Below are 27,827 nucleotides of genomic sequence, written 5' to 3'. Positions count from 1 at the left end.
TAGAGCTGGAAACAATCTCTGGCTCTTCAGTGTCTTTGGTACTGATGGTGCCAAAGCTGCCTAGAGTCAGTACCCAGTGCACGCATGCTATCAAGCCAACAAAGCCAATCAACTGCCCAAAGACCCGATGCTCATGGGCAAGGAGTTCTGGTACACTGGGGGCATGAGACATAGAAGACTAAATTGACTAGGTCGTCAGCACCAGCACTGACCTCAGTGCATCTGGCACCAATGGACCTCTCAGCACTGACAGCCATTGTCACCGATACTGGTACCATCTGTACCGACAGACTAGAGGTGCGCATCAGACCTCTCAGTCTGTGATGCATCGGACTTGCCCCTTCTCATTATCGGGGCTCCAGTACCAAACTCACTGGGAATAGTGGACACAATGGCATCCCCATGCCATGCACTGCCTCTCTTCTCTTCAGATTCAGTGAGCAAGAGGACTTGGGTTCTCACTGCTCGTTCCACCCACCATACAGGTCACAATCTCACCATGGGCACCAAGTGTACCAGCTCAGCCCTCAACCTTTATGGTTTGGGCAGCCATAGTTCCAGCTGCCAGCACCCTATCCACAGTGGCCATACTGGGACCCCTGGAAAACCCAGAGGCAACAAGCCTTACAGCCCCTAGCGAGGTATATCGGCAGGCAAGGAGGCACCCTCCTTCACCAGCACCTTCAAAGGTGTGGGACCCTCCTGAGCTATTGGGGGAAGGAACAGAAACAGAAGCAGAAAAGGGGGATGTTCCTCCAGCTCATCACCTGTCGAGGCGGTGATTGCCCCCCACCGCCGCCGTCGTTGGTGGATGAGTTTAAATCATTCCAGGACCTAGCCCAAAGAGTGGCTGAAGCCCAACAAGTGCAGCTGCATGAAGTAACTGAACCCCATTGTAAACTGGTGGGCATTCTCCACTCTTTCATCTCTACCAAATTGGCTCTCCCAATTAACAAGGTGCTCCTAGACCCTGCTAGGGTCATATGGCAGACCCCTGCGTCCATCCCACCGAAATGCAAACGGGTGGACTATGTGCCAGTAAAGGGCACAGAATTTTTGTTTTCCCAGTGTCTCCAAATTCCATCATCATGGATGTGGTTAATTCTAGAGGTTACCAGTACCAACTTAAATCCATGCCCTATGACCGCAATGGGAAGTGCTTGGACCTTTTTGGCAGGAAAGCCTATTCTTCAGCCACCCTTCAGTTCCAGGTAACAAATTACCAGGCCTTGTTGGCCAAGTGTGACTATCAGAACTATTCAAAGTTAATTCCTCTATTGACCAACTCCCAGATGCTTACAAGGACCAGTTCATGGCCATTATTAATGAGGGCCAGCTGGTGGCAAAAAACTCTCTCCAATGCACACTGGATATGGCAACACACTCAGTTTCCATGGTTGTGGTTATAGGAGGCCTCTTGGCATCATTTGTCCAGCTTCCCTAAGGAGGTCCAAACTATAGTAGAGAACCTCCCCTTTTGAGGGAATGAAGTTGTTCGCCAAGAAGACAGACACGCCTCTTCACACGTTAAACGATTTTTGAGTGACTCTTTGGTCCCTGGGGATATACACAGCAGCCTACAAGAGGAAATATAGCCCTCAGCCACAGTTCAAGCCCTGGTCATCACAGTACACATCTCAGTACCCATTGCAGAGATCATACGAGACATAGAGAAAGAAATACAAATTCTCTAAGCATAAACAATCGGGGCCACAACAGTCTTCATCTCAACTCTCAACTTTGAAGCGATAGTTTTAATGGGTTGGTTTGAGGCACTGGTTGAATACTCTTCTCATCAGCACATTCTGGAAAAGCCCACTCCTCCTTTCGGAGACTGCCTTACTCCATTCCGCAGTACCTGGAAATAGATAACCTCCAACAAGTGGGTGCTGGAAATCATCCGGAGTTGATATGCCATCCACTTCTCCTCTCTCCCACCTCCCAAACACCCTTCCCCATCCCTCTTCAGGAACCCTTCTCGCGAAAGTCTACTATGTTACACTGAGGAGATGGTTCACCTCTTAAGAGCTACAGAGCCTGTGCCCATACATTTCAGGGGCAAAGGTTTTACTCTTGTTACTTCCTGATACCAAAGAAAAAGGGAGACTGGACCTCAGAAAGTTCAACAGATATGTGAAAACACAGAAATTAAGGTTGGTCACCCTATCAATAATCATCCCGACTTTAGAAAAAGAAGGTTGATTCTTGGCCCTCAACCTGCAAGACGCTTTCACATCTCCATTATACCGAGGCACAGGTGTTACCTCAGATTCACACTGGGCCAGGACCACTACCAGTAAAGAATACTCGCTTTTGGTGTCTCATTGGCCCCCAGGGTATTCTCTAAGGTCCTTTTGGTTGTGTTGGCGCACTTACACTCTCAAGATATCATGATCTTTCCTTACCTGGATGATTGCCTTCTCAGGGCATGATCCTTCATGGAGGCCCAACGAGACACTCAAGCCACACATCACCTATTTTTGAGTCTGGACCTACAGGTCAACAAACAAAAATCAACCTCAACACCAGTTTAAAGGCTAGAGTTCATTTCAGGCGAGGGCACTCCTGCCACATTACAGATTTCTCAGTCTCTGATTATTGATAGAGACAGTACAATGCAGCCCTCAGATCTTGGCCAGTCATTGCCTTCAACTTCTGGGGCACATGGCCATGGGCACTCCGGTCATTGCTTATGGAAGGTTACGCATGAGATGCCTCCAAGTATGGTTTGGTTCGGTGTACAGACCAAACAGACAATATAAGGAAGCACCTATCAGTGCCCTCTAGAATCAAACAATCCTTAGACTGGTGGAGGGACCCAGTGAATATTTGCACAGGGATCCCATTTGCTTAGTCTTCCCCATCCCTTCTGCTGACCACCGATGCATCCCTCATGGGGGGGAGCTCCTCTCAGTGGTCGCACAGTGCAGGGAAAAATGGTCCCAATCAGAGACGTGCCTCCACATCAACGTGCTTGAGTGTAGAGCAGTATGAAATGCGTGCACTCACTTCCTCCTGCTGATCAAGGACACATATAGGAAGGTCATGATGGACAAAATGGCCTGCATGTACTATATAAACTGGCAGGGAGGCGCTAGGTCTCATTTCCTGTGCACAGAAGCAAGGAAATTATGGAACTGGTGCATCTCCCACAACATCCTAATATCAGCAGCCTACTTACCAGGAGTACACAACACCATGGCCTACAGTCTTAGCCACAAATTCTCATTCGACTACGAATGGGAAATAGAGCCTACAACTCTACATGGCATATTCCGGCAATGGAGGACACTGGTAATAGACTTATTTGCTACTTACCAGAAAAAGAAACGTCTGCAGTGCTGCTCCAGAGCAGGGATCGTACGTCATTCCAAGTGAGACATTCTCCTCCTTCCTTGGGATAGGGGCTTTCTTTACTCCTTTGCCTGTTCCCTCTATTGCTGAAGGTCCTGCTTAAGATAAAAAGAGAAAAAGCAAGCACCATTCTGATTGCCCCCACTTGGCCCAGTCAGATGTTGTACCCAGTCACAGATGGCTTTATGGCCACTGATGACCCTGCCAATCATGCTCTACCTCTTGTCACAGAATGAGGGTCACACCTCCACCCAAGTCTCCAGGTTCTGCATCTCAAAGCCTGGCTCCTTCATGGGTTCCAGCACATGGCAGCATCTTGTTCTGAGGAGGTAAAGAAATACTATTGCATAGTAGACAGGATGCTACTAGTTGCACATAACTACAGAAATGGAATAGATTCCAGATAAGGTGCCAGGCCATGTGTGTCACCCCTGATTCGGCCAACTTACTGGTCGTCTTGGCTACCAGTTATCCTTAAAGAAGTCTGGTATCTCTATTAACTTACTGAAGGTTCACTTGGCATCAGTCACAACCTTCCACCAGCAGGTGGAAGGCTACTCAATCTTCTCCCACCCAACTACGAAGAGGCTCCTTAAAGGAAACCTCTTCCCACAACCCAGGGCTTCCACTACGCAATGGAACTTCAACCTAGTGTTAAAGGGCCTAACTAGATTGCTATTTGAACCCATGGCCATTTGTTTGTTAATTCACTTTTCCATGAAGGTGGCATTCCTCATTGCCATTACCTCTACCAAAAGGATAGGGGATATAGTGGCCTTGATGGCACATCCCCAGTTTACTGTGTTCTTCCCTGGCAAGGTCACACTCAGACCACATCCAAAGTTCATTCCAAATGTGACTTCTACATTTCACATGAATCAACTTATTCAGTTCCCAACATTTTATCCAAAACCTCATATGAATAATTGAGAAGTCATCCTCCGTATGCTAGATGTGAGAAGAGCCTTTTATTTTGACAGGACAGAGTTCGTTAGAAAATCTCCAAGACTCTTCCTCTCCGTTGTGGATAGATCAAAGGGTGCACCGATCAGCTCAGTGACTTTCCCAGTGGGCTTCTGGCTGTATTAAACTCTGCTAGTAATTGTGGGGGGTAACACCCCATCCTCAAGACACATGCATTCCACAAGGTCAGTTTCCTCGTCAATTGCCTTTTTCAAGCTATGTGGGCATCTGCACATAACTTTGCAGATCACTATGCCATACTGGGGGATTCGGCTTCGGACGTCCAATTCGGGGCCTTAGTACTGTCATCTATATCAGACTTGACTCTGAAGTCCCAGCCTCCAGCAGTAGGTGCTGCTTGGGAGTCACCTGCAGTGAAGCACTCACAGGGACACTACTCGAAGAAGAAGTTACTCACCCTGTGCAGTAATGATGGTTCTTCAAGATGTGTGTCCCTATGGATGCGCCACGACCCATCCACCTCCCCTCTGTTTCAGAGTTCCACTACTGACTCTGCCGTAGAGAAGGAACTGAGGAGGGAATGCCTGCACACGACGGCTGGGCTAGTGGCTGGAGGGGAGCCATGCATGTGTAGGTGGGATGTACTACTATTGAAATTCTCTGATTGACAGCACAGAGGCGCACACACATCTACAGTGGAGCACCTATAAGGATACTTACAGTGGAGCACCCGTAGGAACAGATATCTCAAAGAACCATCATTACTGCACAAGGTGAGTAACTTCTTCTTCCCCAAAGCTTAGCATTTCCCTCGAGGTAGGTAGCTCCCACTTATCCCACGAACCCCCCCGCTTCAGGTTTCCATCTGCTTATGTGCAGACCCTGCCCCTCTTTCTCTGTTTCTGGGAGTGCTCTTTTAACAGTTCACAAGTTCTTTAAGATTTTCTTCCCCTCTTCCAAACTGAGAGATTGCTATGTTCTTCTAGATACCAGACTTCAAAGGCTTTGACCGCTGTACTGTCAGTTGAGTACCAGTGATCAGGCTATCTAACGGCCACTTGACTTTGATTCTGCAAATAGGGGAAAAAAACACTTAAGACTTTTTGAACCCCTCATTAACCTTTGGCAAGCAACACCCTAACCATCAAACAGAGTCACATAATATTCTTTTAAAAATACAGGTGTCTCTCACCTTCACAAGTTGTTTCATAGATTTCTCCTCCTAATGGAAACAGGACCCCAAATATTGACTAACACTCGGGCAAAAAGAGGCAACAATAGATTGATGAATACACATAAAACTTGAAGTCAGGTTTCTGGTACAAATAGTTGCATGTTGAAGCTCAAATACTCTTTTCATTAATACCAAGTGTAACCATCAGATCTAGTTAAGATTAGATAAAACAAATGGTGTATATATTTGAAGGTACAGCAAAAAAAGCAGAAAACAATAATTTTTAAACAATAATTGCTTAATGGGACATCTGCGGAAAGATTGTTCAAGCTAATTTATCAATTTAGCTACATGAATAGGCCAGTTAACCCAATTCAAACCATGTCTGAAACCTGCTTGCTATCTAACAGCCAAAGATCTCTTTCCCTCAGATCATGTGTGTGGGGGTGTCCTTCCCCTGGGAGGAAATATTTCCCCATACCGCTATTGGCCCTATTTCATGTATGGGCACCATGCCTCTGGAATTCCTCAGGGAGCCCATTCCTGTGTGACTTGTGATAAATCCTTTTACAAGTGGAAAACACACTGTTAACAATATCAAAATGTCTATTGTTCTATCAAGAACAAAGGGAAATTCACCACTCTGCATAGTTTCAGTAACTCTCTATCTAAATCATGATTCTAATCGGTTTCCTCCTTTGACTCGTTAACCACATTTCTATAAATCACCTTTTGATCTTCTACTCTAAGCAGCATCTCAGCATAAAAAGCTTGGGAATTGCTGACTGCTCGATGTTACCTGCTATATTATATTGACTGCCCTCTGTATGGTTTGTCTGTACGGTACTGAAGTGTGACTGATCGGCTGCTGAACCTCAGGATCTCCACTGAAAATAAGATGTGTGTCCATGAAGCTGTCCCAGTAAGAAAAAATTAATATTAAATATATTGTTACAATAGCATTGATCAATTCAAAGGGTGTTTAGTCTTGCAGTCATTAATACCTTCACGCTAGGAATTGTACTCTTTGTTCAATGAATGAACTAACAGCTTAATGAAGGATTGTGGCTTTAAGCCACTGTCCACATCAGCAGTGTTGAGCGATAGTTGTGTACTGACAGCTGCTCCCTCCTGCAAGTTCTTGACTCTGCAATGATTCATGACCTCTGGGTGAAAGTTTTAATGCTGCTAGAAGCTGACAGCTCTAATCATTCTCTAATGGACCCAATCAACCACAAGGGTCCTGCTTGTCCTCATTGCTCACTGCATAGACAATGATTGTAATAAACAAATTTTCTGAACCATCAGCAAGGCCACTTGTTTTAGGAGCCTACATTTTGTACCACTGTCTTTTACCCCACAAAATCCACTTTCCATTACAGCCCGTCATCAGAATAATGAACCATACTTTGCATTTTTAGAACACTTCATGGGCCAGATCCAGTACAAGTTTCACAGGCTAACCCCATGAGCTGGAGGGGGACTTCAGACCATGTTGCTACTCTCTGCCCTCCTTCAGGGTTAGAGGGCAGCTTTGAAAACTGCCAGCATCTCCACAGGAAACACACGCATAATAGCTGTTGAGGAGATGTACTGAATCTGTGTATTCCCCAACTGTCCTGGCCTCACCCATTCTCTGGCCAGCGACAAATGCTTTTTAGGCTATGCTGTCCCCCTGAAGTGGGAAGTTTGTCATCATCACAATCTGCCCTCCCACAGCAGACGTTCTGTCTCAGGGGCTTTATTCATGGGAACAAACTGACTTCTGGCCTAGGCAGAATTTAATCTTGCACCTTCAAAGCACGGTTCAGAGTCTTAGTTCAGACTAGAACTCAAAAGTTGCTTATTTGAAACTCTTCACTGCTGAACCTCCAGTACACAGTATTTGGCTGGAAACGGAGCTTGAACAGGCTTTGTTTCTCCTTCAAATCCCTCCTTAAAACTTTCCTTTGCCATGGTGCAAGGTAAAAAAAAAACTTGGCAATGTTTACGCAGATTATATGCTGAGACTACTGCAGATCATGCTGACTAGTATTGTGTCTTTGTTTCTTTGTTCTTCCCCATTTGCCTGTATCCAGTTGTTGTCTCTTGTCTTATACTTTGATTGTAAATTCTTTGAGGCAGGAACCATTTTTTTGTTCTGTGTCTGTACAGCACCTAGCACAATGGTTTCCTGGTCCAAGACTTGAGCTCCCAGGCACTGCCACATACAAATAATAACTAATAATTGAGGCTTCATTTGTGATATTGCAGAAATTGTGGATCCCACAATATTAAGATTCCACTGAAATTTTAATTAGCTTACTTTGCACAGTCCACAATTTTTTGTATATATTTTGAGTATGCAATTAGTACTGCACTAACAATCAAAACCTATAAAATGTAAAAAGCTAAAGTGACTGCACTCGATTTCTACAGCAGTTGTGTTAAGACTTTTAGTCTTCTGAATTTGTTATTGTACCAGTCAGTTGTTTTTTGTTTTTTTTTAATGAATGTAATATAGTTGCAGCAAAATGTCTGGTTATCAAAAAAAAATTTATGTAATACTTGAGTGTTTATATCATTCCAGCCAGGGACACCAGAACGGGGTGGGGAAGAGGCATGGCCCTCCCACTCCCCAGGCAGGTGGAGGGTCTGCGGCTTCCCGGCCTGGCTCCGGCTTCTGGCTTGGCCGGGGGGGGTGGGACCTCAGGGGAAGAGAAGAGGCAAGGGAGAAGCCATGGAAGGGGCAGGGGACCGTGCCCCTCCCCCCCACACTTTGGGATGGCTCTGCCGCCCTTGCCAGCAAATTTTTCTTCAACAAATATGTCTACTCTTGCTTTTCCAAATTACCGCTATTAATAAAGGTCCATTATTACTTTTCCATGATTTTCCATGTCTTGTTCACAACTCAGCCACAATTATTTGAAGATCATACCACAATTCAAGTAGGGCCTTACTAATAATAATTATGTCAGGTAAATTCTCTTTGGACAAGAAATTAAACAAGAAATTCTGTGAGGAGTTCGACTGGCAGTATTTCATAATTTCTTCTTCCAGATGGAAGCTCAGAAGCTTGTGAAAATGGAAAATGATGGTGGGAAAGTTAAACAAGCAAGTTTTATTTAAGTTTGGCTTCTGAAATTAGCAAAAGCTCAGTTGTTTCCTATTTTGTTCAACTGGGGCACTAATCCTCACTCAAAATGCTATCATAATATTTCTAGTTTAATTTGGGGGGGGAGGGTGTTGTGAAAAATATTTTCCATTCTTTAGTTCTTTATTCTTATCAATCGTGTCATTTGATCCATTCTGCTTTTAAAAGAAAGAAAGCAAAACAATCTGAACACTCTTATATGGCTGAGAGAGTTATGTACATGATGCAAACCGTAGGAACAACCTTGCTCAATGAGTGATGGACTGCCACCTAGTGAGGCTAGATAAATAATACAGAATTATATTCTGTAAATTAATGGAACACCACTGACCTCTATAGGCCACATTCTTCACTGGTATAACTCTGGTGTTCTCAATGGAGTGATATCAGGGATGAATTTGGACCATTGACTTCAATGGAGTAAAAAGAACGATGAATACTTGTGGCACCTTAGAGACTAACAAATTTATTTGGGCATAAGCTTTCGTGGGCTAAAGCCCACTTCATCAGATACAAAATGTAGTAGGAAGATAGATAGATATACACACATACATACAGAGAACATGAAAAAATGGGTGTTGCCATACCAACTCTAACGAAACTAATCAATTAAGGTGGGCTATTATCAGCAGGAGGGAAAAAAAGCTTTTGTACTGATAATCAGGATGACTCATTTCAAACAGATGACAAGAAGGTGTGAGTAACAGTAGGGGAAAAATTAGCATGGGGAAATAGTTTTTTTTTTTAGGTTTTTTTTTTGTGTAATGACCCATCCACTCCCAGTCTTTATCCAAGCCTAATTTAATGATGTCCAGTTTGCAAATTAATTCCAGTTCTGCAGTTTCTCGTTGGAGTCTGTTTTTGAAGTTTTTTTTGTTGAAGAATTGTGACTTTTAGCTCTGTAATTGAGTGACTAGGGAGGTTGAAATGTTCTCCGACTGGTTTTTGAATGTTATAATTCTTGACGTCTGATTTGTGTCCATTTATTCTTTTGCCTAGAGACTGTTCAGTTTGGCCAGTGTACATGACAGAGGGGCACTGCTGGCACATGATGGCATATATCACATTGGTAGATGTGCAGGTGAACGAACTTCTGATGATGTGGCTGATGTGATTAGGTCCAGTGATGGTGTCCCTTGAATAGATATGTGGACAGAGTTGGCAACAGGCTTTGTTGCAAGGATAGGTTCCTGGATTAGTGTTTTTGGTGTGTGGTTGCTGGTGAGTATTTGCTTCAGGTTGGGGGGTTGTCTGTAAGCAAGGAGTAGCATCATGTAACTGAGGTGAGAAGTTGGCCAAGGAGTCAACTTATGCTGTGACAAATATAGTGGGAAAGGTGTCAAGTCAGGTGTAAGCTGTCAGAAAATGAGTAAACATGGCATAGTGTACCTGGCACTTATTTGATGCTCAGTGGGTGGGCAGAATTAGTTGCATTTACCAGTTAAATTGCAAAGCAAGTTGAGGAGAGGGCCAAGTGAGACAATGTACAAGGCCAGCAGCCACAAATAGCAAGGACCTCAACGGAATAGTAAAAAGTGTGTGTTTGGTCAGGGGATGGAACATGTCTTCACATGTTGCCCCCGTCGTTTAATGTATAGTCCAAGGGATCAGTAAAGAGTGTGGGATTAATGGATTAATTAGGGAACTTTAATATCATGGCACAAATCCTGACAGCAGAGTCTGAGCCACTTATAGCAAAGCCAGAAGAATGATTTTTGCTGTGGCAAATTGTTTAAGGATGTCTATGCTGCAAAACTAGAAGTAACAGGAGGAGACTGAGCAAAGGAAAACTCTGGGCTGAGTATAATGGAAAATAGCCCAGAAGGAGGTGGTGAAAGCCGCATTCCTTGATCTCATTAAAACTAGACTGGGCAAAGTACTATAGAATATACTGGAGGGAGAAGTGTTACATTGGCTGAGAGCTGGACTAGCCAACCTAATAGATCTTTTCCATCTCTAATTTACTTAGGCACAGTTTTGGAGGGGGCAGAAGTAGGCCAAGGAACTACAGGAAAACATGAATCATAATTCTACACATGACAAGCCATTTTGAGTTTATGTAACTTACTTGTATAATGCATGTTGTTTGTAACACACTGGGGTGCAGATGGTGTGACCTAGTGGTCAGAACAGGAGTCTGGCCTAGTTATTGGAGCAGAATCAGAAAGCAGAACCAGAGGTGTGGTCAGGGGACAAGGCAGTGATCAGATCCAGGAATCAGGAGTTCTGAGGAAGGCAGGGACTAGGGCAGGAGCAGGGACAGGCACTGGTTAGAGCAAGGGCTGGTACAAGAAGCAGGTCTGACACAGCTGCAGTCATGAAACGCACTAAGCAGACACTGTGCTACTGTTGCTACAAGGCTTAAACAGCGATCTGGTGGCTCTTCTGTCCAATCAGGGAGTACAGTTACTTAGTGATGGGTTCATTGGGCCAAGCCAAGCTCACTGGGTTGCTAGGCGACCGTACAAGGAGCCACCTGAGTTCCTGACAGTGTTGCCCCTCTAATGTTTAATCCATCATGAAGATAAAAGCCTACTACTGCTTCCCGCTAATGGAGTTGCTTCTTTAAAGTGGTGGATGACTGTGTATTGGTGAAGGTGACACATTCATACCCGCTGATAAGCTGTGGTGGGATTTGTTGTACTTAGCTGCTTTCTCTGCACTGCTGCTAGTCTTAACCCCATCATTCCCCTTATCGTAAAGTTCTATAGAATTTCATAGAAAATGAACTTTTCTATAGCTGTTTGGAACTGCTCTATAGAATGTATTAGAGAATGAAATTCTTGCTATACGGTTCTGTAAGATGGTTCAGAAAACCCCATAAAGAGAGATCATGCTCTATTACATTTTTAAGGTTTTTGCAGGAATTTTTATTGAACCCTGTTTGTTTCTTACATATTAAAATCTACAGGACTTTCCCATAAAAATGGCAGCATAACTGGCTCATTTGGCACGTTACTGTTGGCTCCTGTAACACCTCTGATGGAGGCAATGGAGTACATAGGCAAAATAAATACAGCTTAGAATAGCATTAACTTACATGGGTGCAGGGCCCACTGGCTTCCCCAGGAACCCCGCCTGTGTGTTCTATGACTTTCAGTGAGGAACATGATGCAGACAGGCTGCTTTCAGACTCCTTTTCCTCTGCCTCTCTACAGCCCCTAACCCGGTATTTCATGGGCTACTCAGATATGTGATTGATGCAGAGGCTATACTTAGGGTGACCAGATAGCAAGTGTGAAAAATCGGGACAGGGAGTGGAGTGTAATAGGAGCCCATATTAAAAAAAAAAAAAAAAAGCCCCAAATATCGGGACAGTCCCTATAAAATTGAGATATCTGGTCACCCTAGCTATACTTCCCTTACATGCACCACTCTTTGCACAAACTATGAGGTCTTCCACTCCACTCACTGTAGCATGTAATGGAGAGAAGCATATGGGGGTTGATTCTATGATAATTTGATGTTCAGTATATTCCTGTTCCTGGTTCACCCATTATTTCCAATAGATGCAGAAGATTTAACTTCTTATCATGAAGATACTTTCTGTAAAAGTATTCCAAGGTGCAGCAGCATTTTGAGTGACATCATCAGAATAATGAACCATTTATAGAACACTTTGTGGGCTAGATCAAGTATAAATTTACCTCACTGTGCCAGGCTAGACCCATGTGCTGGAGAAGGAAATCAGACCCCATTGATGCTGTCTGCCCTCCATCCAGGGTTCCGGGTCATAGGGCAGATTTGAAATCTGCCAGCATCTCCGCAGGAAACCCATGCACAAATGCTGCTGAAGAGATTCACTTAATCTGTGTATTCCCCAACTGCCCTGGACTCACCTACTCTCTGGACAATGGCAACCACTGCTGAGGCTGTGCTGGCCCCCTGAATTTGGGAGTTTGTCATCACCACAATGTTCTCACCCTTCTGCAGATTTCGTATCTCAGGGGCGTTATTCATGGGAACAAACTGACTTCTGGCCTCAGCAGAATTTAACCCTGTACCTTCAAAGCACAGTACACACAGATTTATGTGTATTAAGGTTGCCAACTTTCTAATCGCACAAAACCGAACACCCTTGTCCTGCCTCTTCCCCGAGGCCCCGCCCCCACTTGCTACATTCCCCCTCCCTCTGTGGTTCGCTCTCCTCCACCCTCACTCACTTTCACGGAGCTGGAGCAGGGGGTTGGGGTGCTGGAGTGGGTGAGGACTCTAACTGGGGGTGTGGGCTTTGGGGTGGGGCCAGAAATGAGGGGTTCAGGATGCGGGAAGGGACTCTGGGCTGGGGCAGGGAGTTCGGGTGCAGGAGGGTGTGAGGGCTCTGGGGTGGGGCTGGGGATGAGAGGCTTTGGGGCACTGGAGGGGACTCCAGGCTGTGGGTAGGGCTGAGGGATTCGGGATGTGGGAGGGGTCTGTGGATTGCAGCAGGGGGTTGGGGTGTGGGAGGGGGTACGGGCTCTGGCCTGGGGGTTCGGGTTCTGGGATGGGTCCAGGGATGAGGGTTTGGGGTGCAGGAGGGGGCTTCAGGCTGGGGGGCGGGGCTGAGGGATTTGGCATGTGAGGGGGACTCTGGGCTGGGGCAGGGGGTTGGGTTCCAGGGAGGTGAGGGCTCTGGGCTGGGGGTGCAGGCTCTGGGCAGTGGCCGGGGATGAGAGCTTTGGGGTGCTGGAGGTGGCTCTGGGTTTAGGGGGGCTCAGGGCTGGGGCAGGGGGTTGGGGCTCAGGATTGGGGCATGGGCTTACCTCGGGCGGCTCCCGGTCAGTGGCACAGCAGGGCTAATGCAGGCTCCCTGCCTGTCCTGGCACCGCGCTGAGCCCCAGAAGCGACCAGCAGGTCCAGGTTCTAGGCTGAGGGTGTGGGGGACAGGAGGCTCTGCACACTGTTCTCGCCCACAGGCACTGCCCCCCCAGCTCCCATTGTCCAGGAACCAGCCAATGGGAGTGTGGAGCTGGTGCTTGGGGCAGGAGCAGCGTACGGAGCCCCGTGCCCCTCCCTCCCCACCTAACAGCCGGACCTCCTGTCCGCTTCTGGGGCGCGGTGCGGTGCCAGGACAGGTAGGGACTAGCCTGCCTTAGACCCGCAGCACTGCCGACTGAACTTTTAACAGCCAGGTTAGCAGTGCTGACCGGAGCCAGCAGGGCCCTTTTCAACTGGGTGTTCTGCGCAAAAACCGGACACCTGGTCACCCTAATGTGTATACTGATAAATGCCGTGTCTTCCACTAAATATCTAAGTATCTTGGAGACCTTGTCCACTTTGTTGTTGTGCTCAGTTTTGTTTAGGGGTATGCAGACAATGGGCTGGATTCTACTGTCACCCAACTGTAACTTGATTGATTTTAGTGAGATCATATCTTGGTTCACATTACCATAAGTGAGAGAAGAATGTGGCCTATTCAATATAGTTCATCACTTTACCCCTCACTGTCGATTTTCTCACTCTTACTGAGGGGAAGTAGGCCTTGGAAGTAAGGGATAGTTTTGGGACAAGGTTTGAGCTTGATTCCTGGATCTGTCCAGACTTCCTGGCAAGTCACTTCAATCTGTCAGTGCTTCTGTTTCCCATCCTTAAAAATGGAGCTAGGCAAAGGGTAGGAGAAAGGAATCATTGCTATCTTCTCTATTTAGTCTTTGGGGCAGGAACTGTCCCTTACTGTATGTATGTACAGTGGCTTGCACACTGGGGCTGCAGTCTTGATCAAGGCCTCTAGGTGGTGCTGTGTTAAAGTAGTAAAGATAATCAAGTTTGGCCCACAATAAATGAAATGAGCCTCCTGCAGGAGGCAAGTGTGGAAGGAGTACTACGGTAATTACTTGTCTCTGTGTTGTGCTGTTTCAGAGAATATTTAATAACAGTTTTTTCCTTCTTGCCACAGAAACAGCATGTATAATTCTTCAACCTTGGATGACTCAGAAGAATTGCAAGTGGCCCAAGACTCTGAGATATGTTTGCTGAAATCAGGAGAACTGATGTAAGCAGAACAGCTTCATTACCGCCCGGTTTAAAGAAAAACTGCCAAATCGGCATCTTGGATATCATCTTGGTCGACTTTCACTGACCTCAGTAGGAGCAGACCGTATGCATCTGAGGGCAGGACTTGGCCCTAAGAACAGCAACATGGGGATATACCTTGGTTAAATAGTGGGTGTGGGGGTGATAAGGCGAGAATCAGCTTGCCCTCCTGCCTGCCCATCCGTTTGGGGCCAGAAAAATCTTCCCTCCCACTATTGCTAGAGTTCAGGGGGGACTGAGACCCTGTAAACAGAAATTGGAGAGAGGCTTTTAGCACTTCAATACCTGGAGGAAGGTATTGCTCAATGCTCAATTAATCATCTGTGTTTGGTGAGCCTTTGTGGGAGGAGCTTATTTCCCACCAGCCACGTCTACCCAAAATGATTCTGGCATAGCTACTGCTGTCCATGGCTTCTGTCCTGATGGGTATGTATATGCCACAATAGGAGTAAATCTTCAAAAAAGCCCCAACCCAGCCAGCACTGGTGTGCCCACAACCCCCTGCACACACACAACTTGAGTGCTAACATTTACATGCAGGGGCAATAGAGTGTGTCACTTGCACAGCAGCTAATAGAATTGATATGCACAAACCCATCGTTCTTATCCCCACCCGTAGATGCCCTTTTTGAAAATTTGGCTTGGCAGTGAGAAAGGTTTATACTTTGGCTACAATAAGGTGATTTGGTCTGTGCTGGGATTTTGTTGTGGTCTTTTTGAGAGCCCAAGCAACAGCAGCTGTAACAAAATACACACCCAAACAATAGATTGAGGGGTGGGGGAAAGAAATGATATCAGCTACTTAAAATTGAGTGTCGTCTGACTGAGTTTAGTACTGTAGTTGTTTCACCTTAGGTAAGAACTAACATGAATAAAGATAAACATTTCTCATTGGCCTAGGAACAGTTATCATTAAAACTCAGCATTTGCCAACAGATGGCTGAGATACCACAGTGATCCCCATACTTAGAGTTGGAAATAACTATAGGAATTGTGTGATATCTGCTGGCAAGTGCTGATTTTTGATTGCGGACAATGAATTTATTACAGTGTATCATAATACCAGAGATCACAGTTAGCTCTTTGCTTAGATGATTTCTCTTGATTCTAAATAATGATATATCAGACCAATTCTAATGGAGATACTGTGGACTTGATCCTCCTCAGCTGGTTAATTGGTGAAGCTTCATTGAAGACCATGAGCTGAGGATCTAATTATATAGATGTGAAATATATCACTATAGAGAGGCAGTCTGACAAAATATTAAAGGGCTGAACTTCCCAAGGTGCTGAAGAGAATTCAGTTTTAATCTTAGGTTCCAAAACTTGATACTTATGTAGTTTGCTTGTCCACTGACAATGTGAGCGTCAGGGTTAATTACCCCAAAAAGCACCAGGACAGAGCACACTGTGACATTTAGTAGAACAGTGCTCATGTTCACTTGCTCTGTACATCTCCCTAAACATCCATTTCTCAGTATGAGTGATGTTAGTATTGTATAGTATAGAATGCATCCGATGAAGTGAGCTGTAGCTCACGAAAGCTTATGCTCAAATAAATGTGTTAGTCTCTAAGGTGCCACAAGTACTCCTTTTCTTTTTGTTAGTATTGTAAGTGACGTTGGCTTACATATAAAGGAGACAGCAGAGGGCAGCAGTCTTTATCATGACATCTCCATTACAAACATGAAGTCCATATACTCGCTGATCAAGAGAAACGACAGTGTTAAGTGACACTGAAGTCAAGTATTTGTATCACACTCAATATTACTTCTTTTTAACTACACTGGAATAAATGAATGAGTGAAGTCGTTGAATGCCAGCAGCAATAGAAAGCACTAGACTGTGATCATCTGGTCCTTGCTTTCATCCATAGCTGCATCTTCTAGACATGCCCCCAAAGTCACTGCGGAGTCTGCAGGAAGTAGATCTGGCAAAGGAAAATAAAATATCAGTGTCCACTGTTCAGATGTCTTCACAGTCTAACTTGATCCTCTCCAACAGTTATGTTTGTCTTTCAGGATAAAATTACCCCTTACGGTTGAAGAGATTTTAAATTTTGGGGAAGACAACAGGGAGCTGTTCATTAAGTCCAGCACCTACAGCACCATCCCTATCACCGTGACAGAGACTGGCCTTACAATCAGCTGGGTGTTTTCATCAGACCCAAAGAGCATAGCATTCAGCGTTGTCTACCAAGAGTCGGAAGAAGCAACACTGGATCAGTGCAAAGTAAGGCATTTATTTCAGGATAGGATTTTTTTCCTCACTGAGCTACCTTAGGAATTGCATTTCACCACATGAGGTGAATGAGTTTGTCTGGAGGAACCAGCAAGCTTACTTACCATGGCCCCAACAAATGTCACTGGAAGTTGCATCGCTGTAGTAACAAATATGAAAATGTCAAAATGTCTCGTCAGGAGACGTATTCCTTGTCCAAAGTCCATTGCACTGTTCCGGTGGGAAGAAGTACAACTTTAATTATTTAGCGTTGCCTGGGGAAATAGGGTGACATTGCACTGACTGGCACTTTAGCTTCTGGTGTTTTGTATTTAAAGTTAAATCACTGTCACTAAGCTAAACAATCAACTCCTTCAGCTCCAACCTGCAAAATCTGTATAGTGTTTAGTTTTTTTCCTTACATTTAATGCAAAATATAAATATTATTTGTAAATAGCATAAGGCTCGATCCGGCAGGGCTCTTAAACACAGGCCATCCGTTGAAAGATGAAGTAGTCAATGGGGCTACTCACAGATTTAAAATGAAGTGCGTGCTTCAGTGCTTTGCTGGATACAACCCAAAGTGCTCAACCTTTTGCAGGATCAGTGCAGAAAGCCCCAGACTACATTCCTGATTCACACTGTGTGTGTCTTCTATAGGAAAAAAGGGGTCATGTTAACCCTTGTTAAGCTAACTTATGTTAACTAACCTATGTTAAAATTTGTAGTGAAAACAAAACAGTTGTAGTTTTCACCCTTGTTACTGGGGAGACCTAAGGTTTCCCATGACCAGCTAACACTGATTAAGGCCATGTCTTTACATACAGCACTGCCGCAGTAGTGTATTACCAGTTCCCTGAGCCAGCCAGTGAAGCTTGTTTTTCTCTTAAGTTTATTTGGATCATTCTTCTTGTTTAATACACAGCTGGGGATAAGGATACGTCAGTAGTGGAAAAAATGTAGGCACCGTTCAGCTAAATACTGAAGTACATGTTTAATGTCATTGAAGGTCCACTGAAATTAAACGTGTGCTTAAATGCATTTCTGAATTGGCCCATAAAGCTTGTTACCAGATGTTAATCCCACCAACTGTGAAGTAAGAAATCTACAGGTTTAAATAATCCATTTTGCTTGTACATGAAATGCTCTCACACCAAGTTACTAGAATTTTTTCAAATCAGTTATAAGTACAAGTCCATTTTCCATTACATGATGAGAGGGATAAATGGAATATCTCAGCAGTTTCCTGCTTGGAAAGTTAAAGTTCTCCTGATGATTAATTGAAGCACGACAGTATAGTTTGAGCTATTAGGCTTCACATAGTGTCACCTACAGAAATGTTCTCCCTTTTCAATAGCATGGCAACCGCCAGCAAAAGGCTCAGAAATGCCAACTTTTTTTAGGAAAACCTTCCATTTCAAATATATTTTGATGGGGATTTTTGGCTTTGTTTTTTTAATTCAGTATGTTCCACTGAGCAAAAACAATGGGCATTTTTTGATAAAATATGAATAAAACATTTAGTTGGTGCTGCATTAAACGTGCAGTAATTTAAAAGGCCAAATTAAACTAAACACCATTGGAACTAATTTAGTACCCCTGCAATGTTGGTTTCACAAATCCACACATGAGAGCTTTGAATTGAGTAGAGGGAGGTCAGGTCAGATCAGGCCTAGCTGTGTCTTGCTTAATGGGAACAAATGTCTAACCCCTTTCCACAGATGTCATGGGCCTGTTTCTCCTCTCTGACCAGTGCAGATTGGGAGCATGGAAGTCAAGGGACTATACTGGTGTAAACCTGTTGTATGGGAGAGAAGAATCAGGCCACAGCTGTTTATGTGGCTTGACTGTTCTTTTTATAAGTTTTGTTTTTGATTATAGAAATATTAATGAGTAGCACTTATGTATCTTTGAAGTGTTTTTATAAATATTAAATATTCAATGAAAGCTTATAACCAAGGGTATGTCTACACTGCACACCCTTTACAGCGGTGTGTGGAGTACATACGCTGCATGCCCCCTAGCCCAGGTATAAATAGTAGTATAGATTTTGATGAACTACTTAGGTGAGTAGAGTACGGACATGGCAGAATGTTAGGGTGTATACCCTACCCAGCTCTCTACCCTCCCCTGTCTGCACGGCTATTTTTAGCAGTGAGATGTCCTGCTGCCTCCCCAGTACCAGATCCTTTCACGGCTGTATGTACATTTCAGCATGGACACAGCCTGCTTTTCACCACAGTGTGTAGTTACACGTACCTTACACACCACCACCATCACAGGTGTGCATTGTAGATCTACTCCACAAGTAGATGTCAGAAGAAGGTTGTCACAGGGAGACAGTTTAAATATAATCTGACATTCACTCGCAAGAATAGATAATGCAAACCAAGAGAAATACATAACACAAGGAGGCCCTCTTGTTGCCCCCAGGAAGGTATAAGTCTAAATATCTCTTCCAAACCTAGAGTAGAGGTAGAGCTTTGAAACCAAGTTCTGTTTTGATTTTTCAATTCCAGGTACTTATTCCTATGACTCGCTGCAACTCTCATAAGGAAACTATCAGAGGGCAGGTGAAAGCGAGAAACCGTGGTATCTACATACTGATATTTGACAACACCTTCTCTAGGTAGGTAGAGTCTGAGTGTAGAGATTGAAATAAGCAGTGTTTCATCATGAATCCCATGCAGTTCTACAAACTAGGGACCGAATGGCTAGGCAGCAGTTCTGCAGAAAAGGACCTAGGGGTTACAGTGGATGAGAAGCTGGATATGAGTCAACAGTGTGCCCTTGTTGCCAAGAAGGCTAACGGCATTTTGGGCTGTATAAGTAGGGGCATTGCCAGCAGATCGAGGGACGTGATCATTCCCCTCTATTCGACATTGGTGAGGCCTCATCTGGAGTACTATGTCCAGTTTTGGGCCCCAAACTACAAGAAAAATGTAGAAAAATTGGAAAGCATCCAGCAGAGGGCAACAAAAATGATTAGGGGACTGGAACACATGACTTATGAGGAGAGGCTGAGGGAACTAGGATTGTTTAGTCTGCAGAAGAGAAGAATAAGGGGGGATTTGATGGCTGCTTTCAACTACCTGAAAGGGGGTTCCAAAGAGGATGAATCTAGACTGTTATCAGTGGTAGCAGATGACAGAACAAGGAGTAATGGTCTCAAGTTGCAGTGGGGGAGGTTTAGGTTGGATATTAGGAAAAACATTTTCACTAGGATGGTGGTGAAGCACTGGAATGCGTTACCTAGGGAGTGGTAGAATCTCCTTTCTTTGAGGTTTTTAAGGTCAGGCTTGACAAAGCCCTGGTTGGGATGATTTAGTTGAGGATTGGTCCTGCTTTCAGCAGGAGGTTGGACTAGATAACCTCCTGAGGTCCCTTCCAACCCTGATATGCTATTCTATTCCATTCTACTTGTAGACTTTAATAGACTGGCTAATAAAAAAAAAGAGGTCAAAAATTGGTTCAGTGGCCTGAGTTTCAGATTTTATTAAAGATAGCTTCCTGTGATTCTGTAACATTGTTCCATCCTTTGATGCTCTTGATCTCTGAGACAATAAACAATAGAAACTTACCACATGATTGTTTACAGCCCGTTCAGAGTCAGGATTGTCTTCTTGTAGTTAATCTTCCTACTGCATCCAATCCTGTAGTCCTAACTCACGCAAAACTTCTTGAAGTCCAGTGGATGTTTTGCCTGAGTAGGGATTGCAGGGTTTGACCACTTATTATGAGCTTACTTTTACTTGAGTTAGACTAACATGATCTTCTGTTTGTTTTGTACAGGTTTATCTCAAAAAAAGTGTTTTATCACTTCACTGTTGAACAACCTGTGATCTACGATGGAAGTGATTTTCCATAGCCTTGAATATATGGTGTCCTTTTTAAATTATATTTTTAAGAAACACTATTATTTATATGTATGTAAGCACTAAAAATATCATTGTTTGAACACCTCCTTAAGCTATGCAGTAGTCACAAAACAAAGCACTTACAGTGTGTTTACACAAAAGAAAGAAACCCTTCACAAGAACACTAATGGTTCAGTACTGTGTAGAGATTGCTCAAAAGCTATGTTGTTAGGTAGAATTGGTCAAAAAAAATTTCTTCAACTTTTTTTCAACAAAAATTTGGTTTTTGACAAAATTAAAGTTTTTGATGTTTTTGTAAAAAAAAAAAAAAATTAGTTGGCTGAAATCTGGAAAATATTATTTTGTTGAAAAGCTTATATATTTTTCTTGGAAATTTTTGATAAAAATAAAAATAAAAAATTGAAATTTTCAGTTGGGGAAAAAACATTTTCTGACCAGCTCAAAATTATAAAAAACTATAAAAAAAAATGCAACAATGCAATACGCTAGACGTTACAGATAGGTATCATTAAAGGATCAGTCTTATCTTTTTTCAGACTTATAAGCAACAGATATACTTTTTAGATATTCAGTTTTGGTTTAAAATGTCTAACAGGGTTTTAAAAAACGCTCTGACATTTAATGTCAATTACAAAAAAAAAAAAAAAAAAGCTGCAACAGTTGTAAAATTTAAGGATTATTTCTTCCACACTTGATCGCCTTTCTCTGTAAGTAGATCCACTAAAATCAATTGGAGTTCTTGCAGAGTCAGGTATCTCTCAAAGTAACTTACAGTGGCAGAATCTGGTGTATAATTGGCAGAAAAAATCAGCAATTCTAATGTGTGACACTAAAGAAAGGGAAACAGGCATGTTCCTTTTTTCTGATTTGGCTCTTTTAAACCACAACAATCACACAAAAATAAAAACTCGAAGGATACAAATGACTAGAATGATTCCTTTCTATAGACTGAGTGGAAGGTCGCAATTGGTGAGCCTCATTAGGTTTGATCCAGTGTAGATAAGTCCACCCAAAACTGGATGCATATCCAAACCTAGTGAGGTCCTTGTCCTTCTCCCCTGTCCTCCTATCCTTCTCTCTTCTGGTACCAACCCAGTCAGGTCACTTTCCTTTGCCCTTCCTTTCTCTGCTGGGCCCAAGGTAGCTCCTTTATTAAAATTTTATATACTTGTGGGCCAGGCTGGTTAAAAGTTTTCAGTCAAAATTGGTTTTGGTGGAAAATTGGTTTTTTTATTTTAAATAAAAAGCTCCATAGATTTAAAATTTAAGGGGTTATTTGTGTTTTTGAGTTTGTTTGATTTTTTTTACAAAAACTGGAAAAACAAAAGATTTTGGGGTGTCAATTGAAAAGTTCTGAGGTTATTAACAGAAAGTTGAATTTATTTGGCAGGGTGGATGTTTTCCAATCAGATCTCCTCATGAGTCAGACACATCTCAGAATGGACTGGATATCCCTAACCCAAAGAGCATGGGAGTGTGAGACCATGAGAGATTTCAATGCAGCAATTGATGGAAGCCCAGCAGAGCCTGCCAGGAATTTGACAGCTCCCTGATGGGAATAGCAGCTGATATAGGGGGCCTGTGGGAAGTTAAAAGAGAGAAAAGAAACCTGGAGGTGGGAACAGAAAACAGTGGGAATCCAGGGCCCAAGGTACAGCTGAAGGCCACTAATCCCTATTGCTGAGGTCATTATTGCTATTGCAAATGGCAATGAAATGGGATGGATGTTGTTTATGGGTGATGCACTTTTTAATTGGTCTATACAGGGTATTTTTAGACCATAAATGCCCTCTCTATGGCCCCAATCCAAAGCCCACTGAAATAAATTTAAATTTTAATTGATTTCAACAGGCTTTGGATCGGGCCCTATGTTAACCTGCCAGGACCCTGACTCAAGACATGCCATTTAGTTGACAATCCAGTTCGTCTTTCTTATTATATCAGTACTACATGTAAAGTGCCATGGGAAGATGTGTCAAAGAAAGATGCAGGGTCCTTTTCTTTGTAGGAACAGAGAGGTCAGAGACCATCACAACTGAGCTCTATACTGCTGAAAATACGATTACATTTAAAAGATTCTAATTAAGATGGAATTGAGAGTAAAGTGAGTAGCACATAAGCAATAAAAAAATTATGCACTGGCAATTTCATTATTTACCAGCATATTATTTTAGTGCTTTGGTTATGTTTTATTCTTATTTAGGCAATGAGAGTTTATTTTAATGTTTAAAATTGGAATACTATGTACCATACACTATGCAATATAATGGATGTTTAACTGAAGTCCACTGCAATTTTCCTTAAACTTTTAGGTGTGATTTTAAAAGCGTCTTGCTACTGTTTAGCTAGAATACTAATTTCACTAAGATATTTTTCTTAAAATGCCAAACATAAGTTAAAGGGACACTGTCAAGTGTTAGGCCAAACTGTGATCTATAATATATTATAAATAATCTGGTGAAGGGTGGCCTCTGGATTTACTTTTTTTTAAATCTATCACTCTGTTGCAAAGATTTAAAAAAAAAAAAATACGCTGTTCATGTAGGGACTAGAGTAGCTTTGCTTCTGCAAAAAACAGTAGTGTAACCTCAAATATTCAAAAACATAAATCTGCCCCGCCACCGCAAAATCTAGAGATCTATAAGACGATCATGAGGTTTTTTAAAATAATAAATGTTGGGCTTTTTATTTACCTTTTTTTGCTTTTGAGTCTTTAGGGTGCATTTGCATCACATTTTCACACTTTTCTCTGCAAGCATTAGGGATAGAAACTTGCTTACTGAAAAAGAAACACTGAGATTCTCCTGCAACACCATGACTCCAGCAGCTGGGGCTGAGTGAAAAACACTAAAAACTGTAAGTGTTGGCAACACTGAAAAACAGCATCAAAAGCACTCATTTATTATCAGAGCGTTGTTATCAGAGCTGTGCTGAGGTTGTCAGTTATGTTATCAGTAAAGCTGAGACACAAACGAGATAAGACATGTAGCAGTTGTACGACATCAGAAATGTGTGTGGGGTGGGGGGGGTGGGTTTAAAAGTGTTTTCCAGTTGAAAATATCGAAAAAAGTCAATATCCCAGAACTTCACTCTAGTGGGCTGTTACTCAGCTGCTCCCCAGTCAGCATATGCCCTGTGCTCTGGCCACATCCCGCACATCAAATGGAGATGTGGCTAAGAAGGGGTGGCAGCTCCATAACAGCCACCTGGGCAGTCCCCAGCTGCTCCAGTCGGGTGGCTTTGTAGCCCCTTTGATCTGTGGAGCGTTTCAGAGGCAAAAAAAAAAGCTATTTTTAAGCCAATACGAGGGATTTACAAATAATGTATTTAGAAACAGGAGATTTATACTGTTAATGTTCAATGAAATATTCTTAATTAATGATTATGGTGTGGTTTAAACTGAACAGGAATCCAGCCATGCAATCCAATAGACTGGAGTGTTTCTACATATCAAGCCAAGTTGCTGTGTGACAACCTGTTAACCTTCCTGGTTTTCCATTTGTACATTAATAAATGGAGACAAAGCAGCCCTGAATGGACACTACCGCAAACAAATAGTCCAGAAGGATGTTACAAGAACAGCCATCATTCAAGTGTCATAAGCCGCAATTCAACAAAGTACTTACGCACATGCTTAACTTTCAAGTTACTGGGATGGTTCATGAACTTAAAGTGAAGCACATGCTCATGTGCTTTGCTGAAATTGGTCTTTTAAGAACTGACCATCAGCAGCAATGGAAAGAAGACAAAAGACACATTTTAATCTGTAATGAAATTAAATTAAAAGTGAGTGGTACTTTTGTTACATAGAGGGTACACATTATAGCACAGCAGAAACCAGTTACCCAACAACACAACGCTCGTTACTGGGCTCAAGGATTTACACATATTTAGGTAGCATAACAGTGATGTGCAGTCAGGTGTTTTTGCTGGGAGTCAGAGGATGTAGTTTGATACTCTCCCATCAGAGTTTACCCTGCATAGGGTAGAATTTAATTGTTTTTTGTCTTTTTGTTTTTTTCATTGCTTGACAGTGTTCCTTTACGCTTCTATAAGTGTTACTGAAAATTGGTTCATGAAAACTTACTGACATGTATTGCATAAAAAGAGTTTACAGCTTTGTAAAACGATGAAGTTGTAAAACTGCAATACATGACTTGTCTTGATTTTGTTTTAAAATTGAACTTGCACTATAATTTTAATAATGCTCAATGAAATTTACTGTAACTTCTTCAGAAATATCTTTCGGTCATAACTGCCAAAGAATTGCACAATGGATTTGCACCAAGTTCAACTTAACTTTCACAGAGGAATAAAGCTTTTTTGAATATTGACATCTGTACATTTATGGAGATGTAGACGGCTTTGTACTGGAATATTTCTTGATGCTTTTTATCTTTACTCAGGAATTCAATAAATAAAATTGTATATCATTTAGAGTAAGCATCCTTGGTTTTGTCTTGAAGATGAGAAATTGAAATACTGCATAATCAGGTTTTAAGCAAAAAAAAAAATTAAGAAAAATCTTGAGGGTTGCTTGTATCATGCCAATAAAGTAATCGGGTGAAATTCACACCTCTGCAAATGCTTACATGATGCATAGACTTTGTTCTGGTTCTTTGCACAGAGGTGAATTTAACCCATAATGAGTTCCATTGAATTCAGAGTATATAAATAAGGACCCAGAAGTCAAATTTCTAGTGAGCAAATTGTTATTGGCGGGGAGGGAGGGAATGTCTGTTCTTTGTTAGATCAATGAGAAGACTAAATGCCCATTGGGCCATAATCAGCATTCATCGACACCTGGACAAACTGAGTCAATGGAAAACACATAGGTGTAATGGAGGTCAGAATTTGGCCCATTGGGCCAAGTTCCTCTATGGTATTTTTCCATTGATTTATTTCAGAGTAGCAGCCGTGTTAGTCTGTATTCGCAAAAAGAAAAGGAGTACTTGTGGCACCTTAGAGACTAACAAATTTATTTGAGCATAAGCTTTCATGAGCTGTAGCTACAGCTCACGAAAGCTTATGCTCAAATAAATTTGTTAGTCTCTAAGGTGCCACAAGTACACCTTTTCTTTCTCCATTGATTTAAGTATTCTAACCCATTTTTTTTAATTTACCTTTGTGTGTTTGGTGGTCAGAAGTAAGAGAAAATAGATATGGCCAAGATTTTGAAACATGGGTGCCTAAAATTAGGCTCTTAGGGTAAGTCTGTGCAAAGGAGTCTCCAAGCCTAGGTCAACACTGCCTCAAAGGAATCTTGTCAGACTGGTGTAACAGGTGAGTGAGCCAGCAAACCTGGCTGTGACAGGCGAGTCTGTGCCAAATTAGGTCACGTATTTGTTCAATTTTTGTCTGTGCTGTGTAAGTCCTTATGGATCGAGCATGTGCTAAAACTACACAGGAAGTAGCCTGGCTGCAGGATGAAGCCCGTGAGAGAAGCAAACAGTCATGATGCGGAGAGCTGAAACTACACCACCAAGCATATACATGATATTGGCCAAATTCTGCCCTCCTATGCACACAACTCACTGGGCCCCTATGAATGGTGCTGCATTTGGCCCATCAGTGGAAACGTTTCTTTCTGTAACACCAATTTTTAAGCAGCTCAGAGCCTACAGGTTTTTTAAATTATTTTCTCTCTTTCCTATTGTCTCCTCAAAATTCTGTGGACAAAAGCCTACGCAGAGTTATGTCCTGCTCTGTTACACTAGTGAAAATCCAGCAAAGTTACATCAGCTTTCTTTTGCTGTAACAGCAAAAACTAGCTCATAGTTCTTAGCAGTCTTTATTCAGGCAAAAGTCCCAGTGAAATCAATTAAGAATTCGGGTTGACTAAGACTTGGAGATACGGCACAGTTATTATACAATGTGCTGGACAGGTTCTAAATGGGGCAGTTTTTCTGAGCCTTTCTGTCCAAATTATGCCCAAGTCCCATACCTTGCAATCTAATTGTTCTATTTCTGTATAACACATTAGACTGTCGTTGCTTCAAAAACCTTGTGATGACAATACAAGGAGATCCAAGAAGTGACTCATAGGCAAAGTAGCATGACCGGATCGCAAACTTTCTGTATGAGAAAATACAGATTAGGTTTCAGAACACTCAAAAACTCCATGCGTCAATTAACACAGGAACATGGTTCACCAAATATCACACAGTAAAGAAGCCCTTATTTCTATTAAGGAGACTTGAGACTTCAAAGGGCTGACAAAAAAGTAATCCTGAAAGTGACATGCAACAAGGTGGGGGTATTTTGAAGTGCAGTCTTTCACTTTTTTCCCACACTGAGGGATACGTGAAGAACAGTAGTAAAGAACTAATCAATGCCTAATGGGTAATTATCTACATAGTTTGCTCTGCTGGTGTAGATTTTTCGATTGGCAGATGCTAATGTGGTTTTCTTGCTGTTTGAGAAGCGGGTGCACTGTCTATCATACGTAAAGATTCCACTGCTTTAAACAAAGCCTGAACTCACCGTGGTTCTCACAACTGCGCTAAAAAGGCAGGGCAAGCAGCACTCTGCTCACAAGGTGAGTCCTAGGAGCTGCTGGCTGGAGCTGGAGCTGGAACCCGTGTCAGAGAAGGCCATTTGTCCTGGACATCAAGTCAGTGCCTAAGGTTTGCTCATGTACTGTTCAGGGCTAAGGATTAAGAAGGCAGCTCGCAGGGGAAGTAAAACTTTAACTAGAATATAATTAGGAGAAGAACAATGCTATGTTTATGGCTCATTTCTGTCTCTGCTTTGAGATAAGTGAGTCTCCAAAGGGGATCTAAGTTACACCTGTTCTAAATGTTTGTGGATGTTTAAAACACTAATTATCTAGGGTTTTTTTTACTAGGATAATTATATTGCATAGAACAACTTTAATATACAAAGCCTCACAAAGTGCTGTGAGGTTAATAAATGTGTCCATTGGTTTTATTCTGTGCCCCAGTGCAGCGAGCATCTCTCAAACAGACACAAACTCAGGATTTATTTTCCATAACATGCTTTGCTCTCTTGTGTACTAAAAATAATTGGTCTATTCATGTTCTTTTCATGCTGTTTCATCTTGTGTTGAAGCGCCATCCTGCAAAGCGCTGAGCACTCCTGCATGGTGTTGAGCACAATCAACTGTAGTCTG

The 27,827-nt window shown here is 42.7% G+C and overlaps 1 protein-coding gene and 1 long non-coding RNA gene across 16 annotated transcripts in view; one reads left to right on the top strand and one right to left on the bottom strand.

Annotated features, from left to right (window-relative positions):
* Nucleotides 1-25,134, top strand: part of FYCO1 (FYVE and coiled-coil domain autophagy adaptor 1) — an 81,383-nt gene extending 56,249 nt beyond the window's left edge. For 11 of the 15 annotated variants that reach the window (XM_038389753.2, XM_043508889.1, XM_043508895.1 and 8 more), the window contains 4 exons: nt 14,461-14,556; nt 16,619-16,829; nt 19,337-19,446; nt 20,610-25,134. In XM_038389753.2, coding sequence (XP_038245681.1) covers nt 14,461-14,556; nt 16,619-16,829; nt 19,337-19,446; nt 20,610-20,685 — 493 coding nt within the window. In that variant the 3' untranslated portion in view covers nt 20,686-25,134. The remainder of the gene's footprint in view (nt 1-14,460; nt 14,557-16,618; nt 16,830-19,336; nt 19,447-20,609) is intronic. The other 4 variants (XR_006279267.1, XR_006279268.1, XR_006279265.1 and 1 more) reach the window with 4 other exon arrangements.
* On the bottom strand, nt 1,207-3,496 carry LOC122458924. The gene is made up of 3 exons (XR_006279270.1): nt 3,319-3,496; nt 2,406-2,492; nt 1,207-1,858 (listed from the first exon to the last, which is right to left on the bottom strand). It is a non-coding gene; the product is annotated as an uncharacterized LOC122458924 (long non-coding RNA).
* Nucleotides 25,135-27,827: the final 2,693 nt, after the last annotated feature.

The sequence above is a fragment of the Dermochelys coriacea genome, chromosome 2, assembly GCF_009764565.3.
Source record: "Dermochelys coriacea isolate rDerCor1 chromosome 2, rDerCor1.pri.v4, whole genome shotgun sequence".
Lineage (NCBI taxonomy): Eukaryota > Metazoa > Chordata > Testudines > Dermochelyidae > Dermochelys > Dermochelys coriacea.
This window is presented reverse-complemented; position numbering and strand designations above follow the sequence as displayed.